This window comes from Pan troglodytes, chromosome 5 (assembly GCF_028858775.2).
Source record: "Pan troglodytes isolate AG18354 chromosome 5, NHGRI_mPanTro3-v2.0_pri, whole genome shotgun sequence".
NCBI lineage: Eukaryota > Metazoa > Chordata > Mammalia > Primates > Hominidae > Pan > Pan troglodytes.
In genome coordinates this window covers 37,304,229-37,324,209 of record NC_072403.2, presented here as the reverse complement: position 1 = coordinate 37,324,209, position 19,981 = coordinate 37,304,229, and the positions used below count along the sequence as shown (strand labels likewise).

Below are 19,981 nucleotides of genomic sequence, written 5' to 3'. Positions count from 1 at the left end.
TAAGAAGTTGTCAAAGCAGCCTTCAGCAGCCATGCCCCTGATCCATGGAGGCAAGACCCTCCCCCAGCAAAAAGATCAGGATTAGCTGAAGCCTCATATGATTGTTAGCATTTGTTTAGCAATTAAGTATTTTAAAATTAAAGTATATGGCCAGATACAGTGGCTCACGCCTGTAATCCCAGCACTTTGGGAGGCCGAGGTGGGTGGATCACTTGAGGTCAGGAGGAGTTCAAGATTAGCCTGGCCAACATGGTGAAACCTCATCTCTACTAAAAATACAAAAATTAGCTGGGCATGGTGATGGGCACCTGTAGTCCCAGCTACTTGGGAGGCTGAGCAGGAGAATGGCTTGAACTCAGGAGGCGGAGGTTGCAGTGAGCCAAAATCGTGGCACTGCACTCCAGCCTGGGTGACAGAGCGAGACTCCATTAAGTATATACACAGTTTTTTGTACACAATGCTACTGTACACTTAACAGACTACAATATAGTACAGACATAACTTTTATGCACAATAGGAAACTAAAAAGTTTGTGTGACTCACTTTGTTGCTATGGTCTGGAAACAAATCTTCAGTATCTCCGAGGTATGCCGGTCATTTCCCTTTCCCTCTTCTTGCTGGCCCAGAATGACCTTGTTTCTTGCCCCTGTCTAACCCTGCATGCTGTAGGGGTTTGCCTTCTCTGGTAGGTCTGGGCACTTTGTATCCCTTGTAACCTTGGCTCCTGGGATATGACACTGGTACAACTGGCCTCAAGTTCTGTTGGACTAGTGAGCCTCCCCCAACACCTCCTGAACTAGAACCAAAGGCCTGTGCACACACCGTGCATGTGTGAGTCTGCATAGAGATGTCAGCTTCCTGCAGGGTGTTCTGAAGGGATGTGCTGTTGTGACTGGACTGTGACATAGCCACAGGCCCAGAGGCAGGAGTGGCTCAGAAGGGAGTGGCTGGTCCCAATTTTGATCATCTAGGAACAGGAAGGTCCTTAGAAAACCATGCCCCAGAAGGCAGGATTGCTGGAGAGTGGACAGCTGCTAGCCAGCTCGCTATCTGGATATCACTCTGCATTGGGAGGGAAGATGGCCTCTGCCATGGTGTAAGAGTCCAGGAACCAGGCAGTGAGGCCTTCCCAGCGGTCAGTGCTTCTCACACTTGCGGGCCAAAGCACCTTTAGATGAGGCCAAAGACTTTACGTTCCTCATTAGCTGACTTTTTCCCACTTAAGTGGAAAAAGAACCCAGAACCTTTGTAAAAGTTTTAGGGGAGAAGGGCTTTCCCTCTTATATCTTGGTGATAAGGTTATGCATGACTCGTACTTTAATTGCAATGTGTACACAGCTAAAGCCTTAATTATTAGAATATAAGAGCCCCAAACTACTGTTATTATAGATAAGTGAAACTATGCAGTATATGGTTAAACAATCCACAACTAATTAACATTGAAAGTTGGCCGGGCGCAGTGGCTCAGGCTTGTAATCCCGGCACTTTGGGAGGCCGAGGCAGGGGGATCACTTAAGGTCAGGAGTTCAAGACTAGCCTGGCGAACATGATGAAACCCCATCTCTACTAAAAATACAAAAAATTAGCTAAGCGTGGTGGTAGCCACCTGTAATCCCAGCTACTTGCGAGGCTGAGGCAGGAGAATTGCTTGAACCTGGGAGGCGGAGGTTGCAGTGAGCTGAGATTGTGCCACTGCACTCCAGCCTGGGCGACAGAGCAAGACTCCGTCTCTCAAAAAAAAAAAAAAAAAAAAAAAAAAGAAAGAAAAGAAAAGAAAAAAAATTAACTACATTTTTGGGAGGTGGACAGAGCAATGCTCTGTCACCCAGGCTGGAGTGCAATGGCACAATCTCTGCTTGCTGGAACCTCCGCTTGCCGGGTTCAAGCAATTCTTATGCCTCAGCCTCCCAAGAAGCTGGGATTACAGATGTGCGCCACTATGCCGAGCTAATTTTTGTATTTTTAGTACAGACAGGGTTTCACCATGTTGGCCAGGCTTGTCTTGAACACCTGGCCTCAAGTGATCCGACTGCCTCAGCCTCCCAGAGTGCTGGGATTACAGGTGTGAACCACCGTGCCTGGCCCTCTATCTGTTAATTTAAAAGATTAGCAGCCATTTAGAAAAAACAACAAATGAGACTTTTGCAAGACAATCTAAATGATACACTAATAACAATCCTTTGGGAAAGTGACATTTCAACCATGTGAGTTTCTGCTTTAGGTTATGAACTCCAAAATGGACTAAATGGACTAACCCCCAATAATTTATAGTAGCTAGTTTTTTTTTTTTTTTCACAGTAGGTAATTCTAAACCATAAATAAAATAGAATCTGAATTTTGGCTTTGTTCACCTGTGGGAACTTAATTAAGAAAGCACTGGCCTTTGGGTCGGTTCAAATATAGTGGATGAGGCCAGGCGCAGTAGCTCACACCTGTAATCTCAGCACTTTGGGAGGCCGAGGCGGGCGGATCATGAGGTCAAGAGATCGAGACCATCCTGGCCAACATGGTGAAACCCCATCTCTACTAAAAATACAAAAATTAGCCAGGCATGGTGGTGCATGCCTGTAGTCCCAGCCACTCGGGAGGCTGAGGCAGGAGAATCACTTGAACCCAGGAGCCAGAGGTTGCAGTGAGCTGAGATCATGCCACTGCACTCCAGCCTGGTGACAGAGCGAGACTCTGTCTCAAAAAACAAAAAACAAAAAACCAAAAAGAAAGAAAACCAAATATAGTGGATAATCGTGGATCTCATAATTGTAGAAATGAAGGAATTAAGCTAAAAAAATACATAAACCAAAATACCTAGTGCTAAGGTTGAATGTCCCCACCAAAACTCATGTTGACATTTAATTGCTATCCTAATGGTATTAAGATGCAAGACTTTTTTTTTTTCTTTTTTTGAGATGGAGTTTCGCTCTTGTTGCCCAGGCTGGAGTGCAATGGCACAATCTCAGCTCACTGCAACCTCCGCCTCCCATGTTCAAGTGATTCTCCTGTCTCAGCCTCCTGAGTAGCTGGAATTACAGGCACATGCCAACACGCCCAGCTAATTTTTGTATTTTTAGTAGAGACGGGGTTCCATCATATTGGTCAGGCTGGTCTCGAACTCCTGACCTCAGGTGATCCACCTGCCTTGGCCTCCCAAAGTGCTGGGATTACAGGCATGAGCCACTGTGCCCAGCCGATGTGGGACCTTTCAGGGTTGATTAGATTGAATAGATTAATGCCATTATATGGCATGATAGAAATCAGTTCAGCCTCTTTGCCCTTCCACCTCTCACCATGGGATGATACTGCAGCCAGGCCCTCATAAGATGCCAGTGTCATGCTCTTGGACTTCTCAGCCTCCAGCTCTGTGGGAAATACATTTATTTTCTTTATAAATTATCCAGTCTGTGCTTGGTGTGGTGGCTCAAGCCTGTAATCCCAGCACTTTGGGAGGCCAAGGTGGGTGGAAGGCTTGAGCCCAGGAGTTTGAGACCAGCCTGGGCAACATGGCAAAACCCATCTCTACAAAAAAACACAAAAATTAGCTGGTGTGGTCGTGCGGGCCTGTGGTCCCAGTTATTTAGGAGGCTGAGGTGGGAGGATCACTTGAGTCTGGGAGGTGGAGGTTGCAGTGAGTCGAGATTGTGCCACTGCACTCCAGTCTGAGCGACAGAGAGAGACCCTGTCTGAAAAAAGAACAAAATAAATTACCCAGTCTGTAGTATTCTGTTATAGCAGCAGGAAACGGACTAAGACACATAGATTACGTTACTGTGTTTATTTATTTATTGTTGTTTTTGTTATTCCTGACTCTTAATATAGAGTCTTAATCAGATGAGCATTCTGGCCTGGCCTCCGCAGAAGGGGCCTGTCTTTAGCCACGACAAGAGGAGATTAAGGCCAGCATCATCCACAAGGTCAAGGGGCTGCAGAGCCCCCTAAGGCCAGTGTGCTGATGGGCCCTTCAATATTGTATCCTACCCAGTGGATTGGCAGGACTGGGTGACTGACAGGGATCATTGTTGCCTCTATGGGAAAGTCTTATGGAGATGGGGGCTGAGGGATGTTGAAGTTTAGCCATTACATTACAGTGAGAGAGATTACATTACTAAGTGTCAGAGACCCTGCTGGGCACTTTCTGTTACTGTCACAGGTGGCTTTCACAGTAACCTTTTAAGAGAGCTCTTTTCATTTTTCTTGTACATGGCTGTCCGGTTGTTCCAGCATCATTTGCTGAAAAGACTATCTTTATTGTATTGTCTTTGCTCCTTGTATTTATGTGGGACTATTTCTTGGCTCTCTGTTCTGCTCAAGTGGATCAATTTGTCTATTCTTTGCCAATGCCACTCTGTCTTTCTAAAATTAATTTTTCGATTGACTAATTTTATGCATTTATGGTGTACATCATGTTTATATATATATGCACATACATACACACACATTGTGGAATGGATAAACCAAACAATTAATAATATGTACATTACCTCACATACATATTTTGTGTGTATGTGATGAGAATGCTTAAAGCTATTCTCATACTATTTTCAAATACGCAATATGTTGTTATTAAGTTTAGTCACCATAAGGTACAATAGATCTCTTGAACTTATTCTTCCTAACTGAAATCTTGTGTTCTTTGACTAACATCTCCCCAATTCCCCCACCTCCCACCCTCTGATAACCACCAGTTTACTCTCTATTTATGAGTCTGACTTTTTCTATACTCCACATATAAGTGAGATTGTATTTGTCTTTCTGTGCCTGGCTTATTTCACTTAACATAATGTCTTCCAGGTTCATCCATGTTGTCACAAATGACAGGATTTTGTTTTTTAAGGCTGAATAGTATTCCATTTTTTATATATACCACATTTTCTTTATCCATTCATCCATTGATGGACACTTAGGTGGATTCTATATCTTGGCTATTGAGAATAATGCTGCAGCCAGGTGCAGTGTCTCATGCTTATAATCCCAGCTAATTGGGAAGCTGAGACAGCAGGATCGCTTGAGGCCAGGAGTTGCCCTGGGCAACATAGACTCTATCTCTAAAGGAAAAAAAAAAAAAGAATAATGATGCAATGAATATGGGAGTGCAAATATCTCAACATACTGATTTCATATCCTTTGGATATATACCCATTAGTGGGATTGCTAGATCATGTGGTATTTCTATTTTTAAAATTTTTGCAGAACCTCCATACTGTTTCCCACAATGGCTATGCTAATCACCACTCTGTCTTGATTACTATGGCTTTATAGAAAGTCTAAGTCAGGTAGTGGTGGTCTTTGACTTTATTTTTCTCCTATATTGCGCTGGCTAGGTCTTTTGCCTCACCATATAAAGTTTGAATCAGTTTGTTAATATCCACAAAATAACTTACTGAGGTTTTTTATTGAGATTGCATTCATTCCACAGATCAAGTTGGAAAGAACAGATATATTAACAGTATAGAGCCTTCCTGACTATGAACATGGAATATCTCTCCATTTGTTTAGTTCTTTGATTTCTTTTGTCAGTTTTGTAGTTTTGTTCATATAGATCTTGTACATATTTTCTTAGATTTGTACCTAAGTGTTTCATTTTTGGGGGTGCTAATGTAAGTGGTATTGTGTTTTAAATGGCAAATTCTGGACCAGGCACGGTGGCTCACGCCTGTAATCCCAGCACTTTGGGAGGCTGAGGCAGGCAGAACATGAGGTCAGAAGTTCGAGATCAGCCTGGCCAACATGGTAAAACCCCGTCTCTACTAAAAATACAAAAATTAGCTGGGCATGGTGGGGCACGCCTGTAATCCCAGCTGCTCAGGAGGCTGAGGCAGGAGAATTGCTTGAACCCGGGAGAGGGAGGTTGCAGTGAGTTGAGATCGCGCCACTGCACTCTAGCCTGGGCGACAGAACAAGACTCCGTCTTGAAAAAAAAAAATTAAATGGTGAATTCTACATGCTGATTGCTGATACATAGAAAAGTGATTGGCTTTTACATATTAACTTTATATCCTGCAACCTTGCTATAATTGCTTGTTAGTTCCAGGAATTTTTTATGTGTGGATTCTTTTTGATTTTCTACATAGACAATCATATCATCTGTAAACAAAGACAGTTTTATTTCTTGTTCCAAATTTGTATACCTTTTAGTTCCTTTTCTTGTCTTACTACTTTAGCTAGGACTTCCAGTACAATGTTGAAAAGCTGTGTTGAGAGGGTCATTCCTGCCTTATTGTGATCTTAGCAGGCAAGCTTTTAGTTTCTCACCATTAAGTGTGATGTTAGCTGTGGATGTTTTGTGGATGTTGTTTATCAAGTTGAGTAAGATCTTCTCTATTCCTAGCTTGCTAAGAGATTTTTTTTTTAATCATCATGAATGGGTGTTGGATGTTGTCAATTGCTTTTTCTGCCTCTATTGATATGATCATGTGATTTTCTTCTTTAGCCAGTTGATTTAATGGATCACATTAACTGATTTTCAAATGTTGAAGTAACTTTGCATACCTGGGATAAATCTCACTTAGGCATGGTGTATTGTTCTTCTCATACATTGTGGATTTGATTTGCTAGCATTTTGCTGAGGATTTTTGCACCTATGTTCATGAGAGATATTGGTCTGTGGTTTTCTTTTTTTGTGAAGTCTTCATCTGATTTTGGTATTTGGCTAATGCTGGCCTCATGGAATTAGTTAGAAAGTATTCCCTCATGGAATCCCGGCCTCATGAAATGAGATAGAAAGTGTCTGTCTTGGCTTTGCAGACACCACCATCAGGAGCCCCGTACTATCAGCCATGGTCAACCCCACCGTGTCCTTCAACATCGCTGTCAATGGCGAGCCCTTGGGCTGTGTCTCCTTCAAGCTGTTTGCAGACAAGTTTCCAAAGACAGCAGAAAACTTTCATGCTCTGAGCACTGGAGAGAAAGGATTTGATTATAAATGTTCCTCTTTTCACAGAATTATTCCAGGGTTTATGTGTCAGGGTGGTAACTTCACACGCCATAATGGCACTGGTGGCAAGTCCATCTACGGGGAGAAATTTGATGACGAGAACTTCATCCTAAAGCATACAGGTCCCGGCATCTTGTCCATGGCAAATGCTGGACCCAACACAAATGATTCCCAGTTTTTCTTTTTTCTCTTTTTTTTGAGATGGAGTCTTAACTCTGTCGCCCAGGCTGGAGTGCAGTGGCGCGATCTTGGCTCACTGCAACTTCCGCCTCCCAGGTTCAAGCAATTCTCCTGCCTCAGCCTCCTGAGTAGCTGGGATTACAGGCATGCACCACCATGCCTGGCTAATATTTGTATTTTTAGTAGAGACGGGGTTTCATCATGTTGGTCAGGCTGGTCTCGAACTCCTGACCTCAGGTGATCTGCCCATCTCGGCCTCCCAAAGTGCTGGGATTACGGCATGAGCCACCAAGCCCGGGCAATTCCCAGTTTTTCATCTGCACTGCCAAGACTGAGTGGTTGGATGGCAAGCACATGGTCTTTGGCAAGGTGAAAGATGGCATGAATATTGTGGAGGCCATGGAGCACTTTGGGTCTGGGAATGGCAAGACCATCAAGAAGATCACCATCGCTGACTGTACACAACTCGACTAAGTTTGACTTGTGTTTTTTTTTGAGACTGAGTTTCGCTCTTGTTGCCAGGCTGGAGTGCAATGGCGCCATCTCGGCTCACTGCAACCTCTGCTTCCTGAGTTCAGGCGATTCTCCTGCCTCAGCCTCCCGAGTAGCTGGGATTACAGGCATGCGCCACCACACCTGGCTAATTCTGTATTTTTAGTAGAGACGGGGTTTCTCCGTGTTGGTCAGGCTGGTCTTGAACTCCTGACCTCAGGTGATCCCACCTGCGTCAGCCTCCCAAAGTGCTGGAATTACAGGTGTGAGCCACCGCGCCCGGCCTGACTTGTGTTTTATCTTAACCACTAGACCATTGCTTCTGTAGCTCAGGAGAGCACCCTCCATCCATCTGCTCACAGTATCCTAGAATCTTTGTGCTCTCACTGCAGTTCCCTTTGGGTTTCATGTTTTCCTTGTTCCCTTCCATGCCTAGCTGGATTGCAGCATTAAGTTTATGATTATGAAATTAAAACTGAATAACAACAACAACAAAAGAAAGTATGTCTTCTGGAAGAGATTATAGAAAATTGGTATAATTTTTTCCTTAAATGTTTGGTAGAATTTATCAGTAAACCCATTTGGGGCTGATGTTTTCTGTTTCTGAATGTTATTAATTATCAATTTAATTTATTTAATATATGTCTATTCATTTCATTTTTTAAATTAAATTTTTTTATAAGACAAGGTCTCACTGTGTTGCCCAGGCTTCTCTCAAACTCCTGGGCTTAAATTGGCCTCCCAAAGGGCTGGGATTACAGGCATGAGCTACTGTACCTAGCTTCATTTCACTTTTAATTAAATTTGTTTTGAATAATAATAGATTTAACTTTGGGAGGCTGAGGCGGACAGATCACCTGAGGTCGGGAGTTCGAGACCACCCTGGCCAACATGGCGAAACCCCATCTCTACTAAAAATACAAAAACTAGCCGAGTGTGGTGACGGGTGCCTGGAATCCCAGCTACTGGGGAGGCTGAGGCAGGGCAATTGCTTGAACCCAGGAGGTGGAGGTTGCAGTGAGCTGAGATCGCGCCATTGCACTCCAGCCTGGGCGACAGAGCGAGACTCCATCTCAAAAAAAAACAAAAACAAAACAAACAAAAAAACCCAATAACAATAACAATAATAGATTTAAAGAGTTGCAAAGCTAGAACACAGAGTTTCCATAAACCCCAGCTTTCCTTAATGTTAACATCTAACAAAATTCTGTCAAGACTAAGAAACTAAGAAATTAACATTGCTATAATACTATTCGCTAAACTGTAGACTTTATTTGGACTTCACCAGTTTTTCCAGGGCCCATTAATGCATTTAGCTTTTGGGTCTCCCTAGTCTTTCTGATCATGAGTTTCTCAGTCTTTACCTGTTTTCATGACCTTGAAAGTTTTGAAGAATACTGGACAGATAATTTGTAGGATGTCCCTCACTTTGGGTTTGCCTGATGCTTCCTTATGATTAGATTGGGGTTATGGGTTTAAGGGAAGAATACCATAGAGGGGAGTGTCCTCATCACATCATTTCTGGGGGGCAAGATGTTAACATGACTCTGATTGCTTGGTAGTGTCTGCTACATTTCTCCACTGTAAAGTTATTATTTTTCCTTTTTCATACTCTAGTCTTTGGAAGCAAGTCAGCAAGTCCAGCCCATATTCAAGGTGAGAGAAATAAAATTCCAATCTCCTGGAAAAGAGATTCTTGTAATATATGTTTTGAAATTCTTCTGTAAGGAAGATTTGCCCCTTCTTCCCTATTTATTTATTTAATTATTTTTGATTAAATAAATCAGTGTGGAATGAATATTTATTTATATTTTGGGTCATAATCCAATACTATTGTAACTTTGTTGCTCAGATTATTCCGGCTTTGTCCATAGGGAGCTCTTTCAGGTTGACTCCTGTGTCCCTCTGACATGCCCTTATTTTTTGGTGGTGAGGGTTGGGAGATGGGTGGCGGTTACTTTCTGGCATTACAAGATGTTCCAGGCTCACCTTATATTTTTCCTATGCCAGCCCTAGAATCAGCTGTTTTTCTATGGAGCCCTGAATCCTTTTATCAGAGAATGACTTATCACAACCAAGGTCTAGGCACTGGGTGCGCACTTCACTCTTCTAAGGAGGACACAGAGGTCTCAAGACCTGTGTGAACTCACACAGGCACATAAATGGCTCTCACTTCAGCACCACTTTAGAGCTGATTCAGCTGGGCATGGTGGCTCATGCCTGTAATCCCAGAACTTTGGCAGGCTGAGGCAGGCGGATCACCTGAGGTCAGGAGTTTGAGACCAGCCTGGCCAACATGGCGAAACCTCGTCTCTGCTGAAAAATACAAAAATTAGCTGGGCGTGGTAGCGCATGCCTGTAATCCCAGCTACTTGGGAGCCTGAGACAGGAGAATTGCTTGAGTCGGGGAGGCAGAGGTTGCAGTGAGCTGAGATCAGGCCACTTCACTCCAGCCTGGGCGACAGAGCAAGACTCTGTCTCAAAAAAAAAAAAAAAAAAAAAAAAAAAAGAGAAAGAAAAAAAGAGCTGATTCACCTCAGACTTTGACTTCCCCGACTTGATGAGCAATTTTCCATGCAGGTCTTTATTTCTTAAAGCTTCTGTTTTTCAGTATGCAGGGCTTAGGCACTAGTAATTTTATTCCCTAATATTTGGAGACTTTCCTAAAATAAACATTTCACATTTTGGTAACATGATTCACTTAGAGAATTGACCAGAATAGGCAAGAGGAAGAAGCCGGTGGAGGGAGGAGGCACACTGTTCTTTCCTGTGGAGTATTTCCCAATTCCTGCTGCTCTTTCCACATTCCTGGGCCTGGGAGAAGGATGGCACCCTTGGACCATGACAGAAAAATGGTGATTTGGAAATACCTGCCTCTTCTGTCTCCCTACCCTTCCATTTCAGTGCCCATTCTCCCTCCCAACCCATGGCCCATGAGCTTTTCCTTCTCCTAGCCTCTCACCTAGTGCTGGCTCCTCAGAGGGAAGTGAACCATCACCCCCTGGAGGGTGGAACTGGGGAGAGAGAGGCCAGAGCCTGGGGCTGGGGCAGAAGCTGCAGCAGGAAGGAAGGAGGTTAGAGAGACAGATGAGGGGTGAGATGTGAGTGCTCAGAGGGAGAATGAGGACATCCCCAGCATCTCCATAGAGGAGGGAGGAAGGGGCCTTGGGTGCTGGGGCAGAGAGGGGGGCAGGATCTGGATGGGACGCCCCACCCTCAGCCTCTGGTCCTCTGACAACACCTCACCTAGTCACACTGAGGGGCTTCTCCAGGCCCAGGAGCACCTGCAGGCAGGTGTATCTCAGGCCTTCTCTGGGAGGGCCCCCCACAGCTGCCCAGCCCTGATATGTCTCATCTTCCTGGGTCTGGTCCCCTTGAGTCTTGAGTCCAGAGTTGGCTCCTCCCCTTCCTGCAGCCAGGTCAGAGTGATGTTGGCAAGTGAGAAGCCAGGTGCTCTACATGGCAAGGTGTGGTTGCCCTCAGGGTCCTCCTTGTCAGGGACCACAACTTTGGGGAAGTCGGGGAGGCACCGGATGCAGGAGATAGAGAACAGAGAGGTGGAGTGAGAGTGGGACACACTTCAGCCTCCTCTCCTCTCCTAGTCTTCCTCCACATGCCAGTGCCTTTCCCTCCCCAACTCCAGCACTTCTAACAGCCACAGCAGGAAGGGGAGACCCAAATCCCCATCACTCTCTGCCACAGTCTCTGTGAGCATGGCCACCTCCATTTCCACTGCAGCTTTAGGGTCTGCCCCAGAGCAGAGTCCTGGGTATGCTTAGAGCGGGATACTGGAAGGTTCTTCCTTCAAATATCTGCATGGCTGTTTCTCTCCTTCTCAAGTCTGCTCACATGGCTCCTCCAAGAGGCCTACCCTGACCATCCTATTTATATTTATTTATTTATTTGTTTATTGAGACAGGGTCTCACTCTGTCACCCAGGCTGGGGTGCAGTGGTGCAATCTCGGCTCACTGCAACTTCTGCCTCCCAGGCTCAAGCGATTCTCCTGCCTCAGCCTCCTGAGTAGCTGGGATTACAGGTGCACACCACCACTCCTGGCTAATTTTTGTATTTTTAGAAGAGATGGGGTTTCACCATGTTGATCAGGCTGGTCTCCAACTCCTGACCTCGTGATCCACCAGCCTTGGCCTCCCAAAGTGCTAGGATTACAGGTATGTGCCACCGCGACCAGCCCAATTTTTGTATTTTTAGTAGAGATGGGGTTTTGCCATCTTGGCCAGGCTGGTCTTGAACTCCTGACCTCAGGGGATCTGCCCGCCTCGGCCTCCCAAAGTGCTGGGATTACAGGCGTGAGCCACCGCGCCCGGCCCTGACCATCCTATTTAAAAATGTCACCTGTATGACTTTGCATTGATTCTCTACTTTGTATTATTATTTTTCTTATCTCCTATCTAAGTATGAAAATGTCTTTTTCCAAAGATGGCTTCACCAATATCTTCGATCCCACATGCTCTTTAGCAATGTGACCTTGCCATCCTCTATCAAGATCTGAGCCTAATCCCCCTACTCCCTGACTTTTGGATCTGAGACTGGTTTTGGTGACTAGAACATGGGGATCATGACACTGCCTGACTTCTGAGGTTCTTACATAAGATCCCTTGTGGTTCTGACTTGGCGTCTTGAAACACCCTCTCTGAAGCCCAGGTATGGAGCCCGGAGCAGCCTAGCCATGTGAAGCAGCAGGTGGAGGAGAACCTAGACCACCGAGTTAATAGCCCCAGTAAGCCCCTTGAATGTTCTGGGCCCCTTGGGCTCCAGATGATGGCGGCTTATGCCCATGTCACATGGAGCAGAAGAGCTGCCTGGCTGAGCCCAGTCAACCCAGGGAAAGAGAGAACATATAAAGTCTGTTGTTTTATTTTAGGATGTTTTTGTTACTGGAACACATCCATGTAACCCACTACTGCTATTATGTTTTTCTTTATCGTCTGTCTTTCAGATTGTAAGCATCAGGGAGCAGGTGTTTGTCTTTTATTGATTAAATGATCACCAGGCCTAGAACAATGCCTGGCACAGAGGCACTCATTAAATATATGTTAAATGGATGAATAAATGCTGTGATCTTAAAGCTGGGTCTGAGACTGGAGAGGGGGAGTTACTATTTGGTTTTGGGGATTGCCTTAGTCATCTTGCACTGTAACTGAACTCAGGTCTGGCTGCTTGCTGCTTGCAGATTCAGATAACAAGCATGAGGTCTGGTAGTAAGAAAGTAACTTTATTAACCAAAACTAGTAGTGGGGAAGTGGCCAAATTCCCAAAGTGACCACTTCAAATTTCTAGGGAGAAGGCCAGGATTTATAAAGGGAGACTTGGTGTGACTGGCTTGCAGGGAAAGGGGTAAGGAGGTGTGAGGTCTACATGACTTGTTTGATGGCTTATCTATTTGGTGGTCTGATTGGCACTATTGTGGGCAGAACTGGGTTGTAAATTGACCATTGTCTCAAGGCAATCTCCTGGTCGGGGAGAGTTCTGGAGGTGCTTGGTTTGTTTTAAGATTTGGTCCCTAGAACTTCTTTTCTTTTTTTTTTTTTTTTTCTGAGATGGAGTTTCACTCCTGTTGCCCAGGCTGGAGTGCAATGGTGTGATCTCACCTCACTACAATCTTCGCCTCCCAGGTTCAAGCAATTCTCTTGCCTCAGCCTCCCGAGTAGCTGGGATTATAGGCACCCGCCACCACGCGCGGCTAATTTTTGTATTTTTTGTAGAGATGGGGTTTCACCATGTTGGCCAGGCTTTTCTTGAACGCCTGACCTCAGGTAATCCACCTGCCTTGGCCTCCCAAAGTGATGGGATTGCAGGCGTGAGCCACCCTGCCTGGCCAGTCCCTGGAACTTCTAAGCCCACACATAGGTAAGCTTGCAGTGTAGGGAGTGTCTGGGAGAGAGAAGGTAAAGGCTATAATTGTATTCCTAAAGAGCTAAGTAAGAGGCGAACATACAGGGAAAAAGAAAAAAAATAAAGACAATTTTAAGGAAAATGGGGTACTCAGTTACAGGGCTGCCATAACAAAACACCACAGATGCGTGGCTTAAACAACAGAAATTCGTTTCTCACAAATCTTGTGGCTGGAAGTCCGAGATCAGGGTGCCAGCAGATTCAGTTCAGGGTGAGGTCCCTCTTCCTGCCTGGCAGACAGCTGCCTTCTTGCCATATCCTCATGTGGTGAAGAGAATGAGAGCTCCAGTCTCTTCCTCTTCTTATAAGGACACTAATCCCATCATGGGGTCAATCTCTTGACCTCATCTGAATCTAATAACCTCCCAAAGGTCCACCTCTTAATACCATCACGCTGGGAATTAAAGCTTTGACATATGAATTTGACACACAAACAGTCATTCAATAACAAAATCTTAAAATCAAAGTACTGGAAAATTGGTTTCTGGTTAGTGAGGGCTCTTTTCCTGGCTTGTAGATGGCCACCTTCTCACTGTGTCCTCCTATGGCCTTTCCTCTGTGTGCTTGCAGAAAGAGACATCTCTGTGTTTTCCTCTTAGAAACACCAGTCCCATCAGATTAGGGCCCCACCCTGTGACCTTATTTAACTTTCTTTCTTATTTATTTGTTTATTGAGACAGGGTCTCACTCTGTCACCCAGGCTGGAGTGCAGTGGCGCGATCTCAGCTCACAGCAACCTCGGCCTCCCGGTTTCAAGCGATTCCCCTGCCACAGCCTCCCAAGGAGCTGGGACTACAGGCGCGCGCCACCATGCCCAGCTATTTTTTTTATTTTTAGTAAAGATGGGGTTTCACCATGCTGGCCAGGGTGATCTCGAACTCCTGACCTCATGATCTGCCTGCCTCGAAAGGTGGGTTTGCCAGCCACAATTCCTAATTTGATGTTGATTTTTCCCTCAGCTCATGAATGCCGATGTCTCTTCTGGCTACTGGGGCTGACAGGGAGAGACATCAGCTACATTCCAATCCAGTTGCCTTTAAATGATCTGTTGGCTGGGCATGGTGACTCACGCCTATAATCCCAGCACTATGGGAGGCCGAGGCAGGTGGATCATCTGAGGTCAGGAGTTCGAGACCAGCCTGACCAACAAGGTGAAACCCTGTCTCTACTAAAAATACAAAAATTAGCCAGGCATGGTGGTGTGCACCTGTAATCCTGGCTACTTGGGAGGCTGAGGCCAGAGAATTGCTTGAACCCGGGAGGCAGAGGTTGCAGTGAGCCAAGATGGCACCATTGCACTCCAGCCTGGGAGTGAGACTCCATCTCAAATAAAATAAAATAAATAAAATAAAATAAAATAAAATAAAATAAAATAAAATAAAATCTTAAATGATCTGTGTTTCCTTTTATTTTATTTTATTTTTATTTTTATTTTTTTGAGATGGAGTCTTGCTCTGTTGCCCAGGCTGGAGTGCAGTGGCGTGATCTCGGCTCACTGCAAGCTCTGCCTCCCGGGTTCAAGCGATTCTCCCGCCTGGGACTACAGGTGCGCACCACCACGCCCAGCTGATTTTTTTGTATTTTTAGTAGAGACAGTGTTTCATCATGTTGGCCAGGATGTTCTCGATCTCTTGATCTTGTGATCCATCCACCTTGGCCTCCCAAAGTGCTGGGATTACAGGTGTGAGCCACCACACCCAGCCAGATCTGTTTCTTCTATGGCTACTTTTTTTTTTTTTTGGTGACGGAGTCTCGCTCTGTCTCCCAGGCTGGAGTGCAGTGGCATGATCTCAGCTCACTGCAACCTCTGCCTCCTGGGTTCAAGCGAGTCTCCTGCCTCAGCCTCCTGAGTAGCTGGGATTGCAGGCACGCACCACCAAGCCCAGCTAATTTTTGTATTTTTAGCAGAGGTGGAGTTTCACCATGATGTTGGGTCAGGCTGGTCTTGAACTCCTGACCTCATGATCCGCCCCCCTCGGCCTCCCAAAGTGCTGGGATTACAGGCGTGAGCCACCGCACCCAGCTTCTATGGCTACTTTTAAGATCACTGTTTGTCTTCACCATCTGAAGTTCCAGTGCGGTCTGAGTCGATGTGGATCTCCTTTCATTCACGGGGCTGTGTATATCTTTACTTAATTGTTTGCCATATCTTCTTATGGAATGCCTCCTTTTAATTACTCACCTTTCATCTTCTAGGAGTATAATTACACTAATGTTAAACCTCATTCAGCCACCACATAATTGTAATAGGCAGAATAATGGCCCCACAAATATATTCAAACCCTAAGCTCCAGAATCTTTGGATGTGTGATCTTACACAACAAAAGGAACTGCAGATACGGTTAAGGGTATGGGCATTGAGAGGGAAGATTGCCCTGGATTATTATTATTATTATTTTGAGATGGAGTCTCGCTCTGTCGCCCAGGCTGGAGTGCAGTGGCGTGATCTCGGCTCACTTCAAGCTCTGTCTCCCGGGTTCACACCATTCTCCTGCCTCAGCCTCCTGAGTAGCTGGGACTACAGGCGCCCGCCACCCGCCCTGCTAATTTTTTTTGTATTTTTAGTAGAGACGGGGTTTCACCATGTTAGCCAGGATGGTCTCGATCTCCTGACCTCGTGATCCACCTGCCTCGGCCTCCCAAAGTGCTGGGATTACAGGCGTGAGCCACCACGCCCGGCCATTGTCCTGGATTATTTAGGTGGGCTCAATATGATCAGGAATTCTTTTTTACTTTTTTCTTTTTGATTTTTTAGGTTCAAGGGATACATATTCAGGTTTGTTACATGGGTAAATTGTGTATCATGGGTGTTTGGTGTGCAGATAATTTTGTTACTCAGGTAATCAGCACAATACCCAATAGGTAGTTTTTTAATCCTCGCCCTCCTCCCACCCTCCACCCTCAAGGAGGCCCCAGTGTCTATTGTTCCCTTCTTTGTGTCCATGTGTACTCAATGTTTAGCTGCCACTTATAGGTGAGAATATGTGGTATTTGGCTTTCTGTTCCTACATTAATTTGCTTAGAATAATGGTCTCCACCTCCATCCATGTTGCTGTGAAGGACATGATTTCGTTCTTGTTTTTTTGGCTGGGTAGCGTACCATGGTGTATATGTGCTGCAGTTTTCTTTTCTTTTCTTTTTTTTTTTGAGACAGAGTCTCATTCTGTCACCCAGGCTGGAGTGCAGTGGCGTGATCTCGGCTCACTGCAAACTCCACCTCCTGGGTTCATGCCATTCTCCTGCCTCAGCCTCCCGAGTAGCTGGGACTACAGGTGCCCGCCACCACACCCGGCTAATTTTTTGTATTTTTAGTAGAGATGGGGTTTCACTGTGTTAGCCAGGATGGTCTCGAACTCCTGACTTCCTGATCCGCCCGCCTCACCCTCCCAAAGTGCTGGGATTACAGGCGTGAGCCACCGTGCCCGGCCCTGTGCCACAGTTTTCTTTATCCATTCCACTGTTGATGGGCATCTGGGTTGATTCCTTGCCTTTGCTATTGTGAATAGTGCTGCATTGATCACAAATTCTTAAAAGTGGAGATAACTGAAGAAATGTAGGTCAGGTGTAGTGTTAGATTTCATCTACAGTGATTTCTACATCTAGTGAAATATGATTGTCTCTTTTTAAATTATTGAATTAAGTGTTAAAATGCATTAAAAGATTTAAAGTTTAAATATTCTTTTATTCTTGGGATTCATAACTTGGTCAAGATATTTAATTTGTTTATAGCACACTGATGGACACAGTCTACTATTTTTGTCATCTATTTTACATCTAATTACTAATAGTGATTTTCCTATCTTGTTTCTTTATTATTTGTTCCCTAACTGGCTTTAGAATTAACACTATTCATAGCTGATAAAGTGAGTTGTCTAACTTTCTGTATTTTGCTCCATTCTCTTGAATATTTTAAATAAGTCCAATAACCTTCTTTGAAGGTTTAGTAGGACTTCCCTGTGAAACAATCTGTATATACTTGGGCAGAGATAGAATTTTTACAACTGTTTTAACTTCTTACTTGCAGTAAGTCTTTTCCATCGACATTTTTTTTTTTTTATAATTTCAAGATTGTTTACATCTCTACTATAGCTGCAGTGGCATATTTATCTGTCATAACACTGTCTTGCTCTTAATTAACATTGTCTGTTTTTTTTCTCTGTTCAAAGAAACAGCTGCTTTTGGCAGGCTGGGTCCTCAGCAGTGGCAGCTGCCAGGTCAGCCTTGGTGAGTGGTGACTCAATTGCTCTGTCCATGCAGTGTCCATCCCAGCCACCACGGCCATTTTGTGCAGGGACTCATGAGCAAGCCTTGTGCGACTGAGTGGCATCATCCATCAAGCCATCTCGCCCACCTGGTTACAGGGAGCCCCAGCCCCTTGGAGACCCTCTGGCGGGCATCCACATGCAACCTCTATCTTCACATGCTCTTCCCATGGAAAGTGGTCAATGCACACTTCTCTCTTCCATCCCCCAATTTTCCAACTTTATTTTCCCCAAGTTCCAGACTGGCCAGGCAACCCATGAGTCACTGCCCTTGATTCATTCATTCATGCACTACTGGGGCATAATTTCTACCCTCTACCTCCTGTGGTCTTGTTTGGGTTTTGATTCCTAGTTCCTGGCTCGACAGCCCTTTCCAAAGCTGTTCTGGTGTCAGCTCCCAAGCCTACTGCTCTTGTAGATTCTCCTTTTTTATCTGAGTCACGGGCATTTATTTCCTGGAATTAAAAAAAATTCACTGGTATTTTCAATGCAGCATTTCTAAGGACTTGGAGTAGGAGAAATTCTATATTAGCTTAGAGAGAATTGTTTCAAAACACCAGAAATGTAAACTTGAATGAAGGACAACATGCATGGAGAAAGGTGGACAAATCACAGGTGGGCAGTGGGTTTTGCCCAAGTAAAAACTCAGATAAACAACACCTTCATCAAGCAACATCATTTTCACCCTCCAAGAAACACTGTTGAGTCCTATTCACTCATAAACCAGCCTCCCCCACCCTAGAGTAGCCACTGTCTTGATTTTTAACACTGTAGATGAGTTCTGTTGATTCTGATTGAATGAAATTAGAAGTTGTTTTCATGTAGTCGGGCTCATCATCTTTGTTGGGCTCATCATCTTGCTGTGTGTGGTCATAGCCGATTCTCTCCCATGGCCGTCAAGTGCTCCACTTTATTTATTTATTTATTTTGAGACGGAGTTTCACTCTTGATGCCCAGGCTGGAGTGCAATGGCGCCATCTCGGCTCACTGCAACCTCCGCCTCCCGGGTTCAAGCAATTCTCCTACTTCCGCCTCCCGAGTAGCTGGGATTACAGGCATGCGCCACCACTCCTGGCTAATTTTGTGTTTTTAATAGAGACACAGTTTCTTCATGTTGGTCAGGATGGTCTTGAACTCCCGACCTCAGGTGATCCACCAGCCTCGGCCTCCCAAAGTGCTGGGATTACAGGCGTAAGTCACCGCATCCAGCCAAGGGTAAATCTCTTATTTTAGAAATTATTCAGCTAGTGAATGGGGAAGGAATGAGAGACTGAGACTATAATTCTTTTGCAACCCATAACGAATTAACAGATTTAGCCATTGAAAAGCAATGGCAATTAAAAGTAGAGTAAAAGTAAATAACCAGTACTAAGTTCTTCCTCCTGATGGAAGAATACAATGGAGTGCCATAAATGAAGTATTCAAGAAGAAAATCAAGTCAGTCTATAAGCAAATCTCTGTAGCCAACTACCAATTTATAGAAAGTACAGATAAAACAGGTCCATATTAAACTATGCCTTGGGGTGGAGCCAGCAAAATGCAAACTATGGAAAACTCAGCCAGACAATAAAATTTCAAGGAGGAGCATAGAGAAAAAAAGAGAACAGGCCAGGTGCGGTGGCTCACGCCTGTAATCCCAGCACTTTGGGAGGCCGAGGCAGGCAGATCATGAGGTCAGGAGATTGAGACCGTCCTGGCTAACACGGTGAAACCCTGTCTCTACTAAAAATACAAAAAAATTAGCTGGGCGTGGTGGCAGGCGCCTGTAGTCCCAGCTACTCGGGAGGCTGAGGCAGGAGAATCGCATGAACCCGTGAGGCGGAGCTTGCAGTGAGCCGAGATGGCGCTACTGCACTCCAGCCTGGGTGACAGAGTGAGACTCCGTCTTAAAAAAAAAAAAGAAAAAAGAGAACAAAAATTATATATCCCAAGGTAAAACGAAACTGCAATTTCAGAGGATGAAAATATAAAATAGAACAAAGAAGTGATGATCATAAAGGTCAGGCTGTGATTTTATGTGGGGAAGGGAAGCCTTTATCACTGAGCTGGGGCAAATGATGGGGTTTCTGGGCTGGCTGACAAACTTCTATATCTCTGGTGGTTAAAGGGTGTTTATCTTTTATTATTATTATTAAAGGGCAACATTTTCAGACAGTTTTTCTTTTTGGGTACCTGTTTTATTTTATGGCAAAAAGCTAATGAAGA

At 44.8% G+C, this 19,981-nt stretch overlaps 1 protein-coding gene across 1 annotated transcript; it reads left to right on the top strand.

Annotated features, from left to right (window-relative positions):
* The first annotated feature begins 6,668 nt into the window (after positions 1-6,668).
* LOC107975100 (peptidyl-prolyl cis-trans isomerase A-like) lies at positions 6,669-7,677 on the top strand. The gene is made up of 2 exons (XM_016955124.3): positions 6,669-7,102; positions 7,402-7,677. Exons 1-2 carry the CDS (start codon positions 6,771-6,773, stop codon positions 7,580-7,582), a joined length of 513 nt encoding a protein of 170 aa, XP_016810613.1. The 5' UTR covers positions 6,669-6,770; the 3' UTR covers positions 7,583-7,677.
* The last annotated feature ends 12,304 nt before the right edge of the window (positions 7,678-19,981 follow it).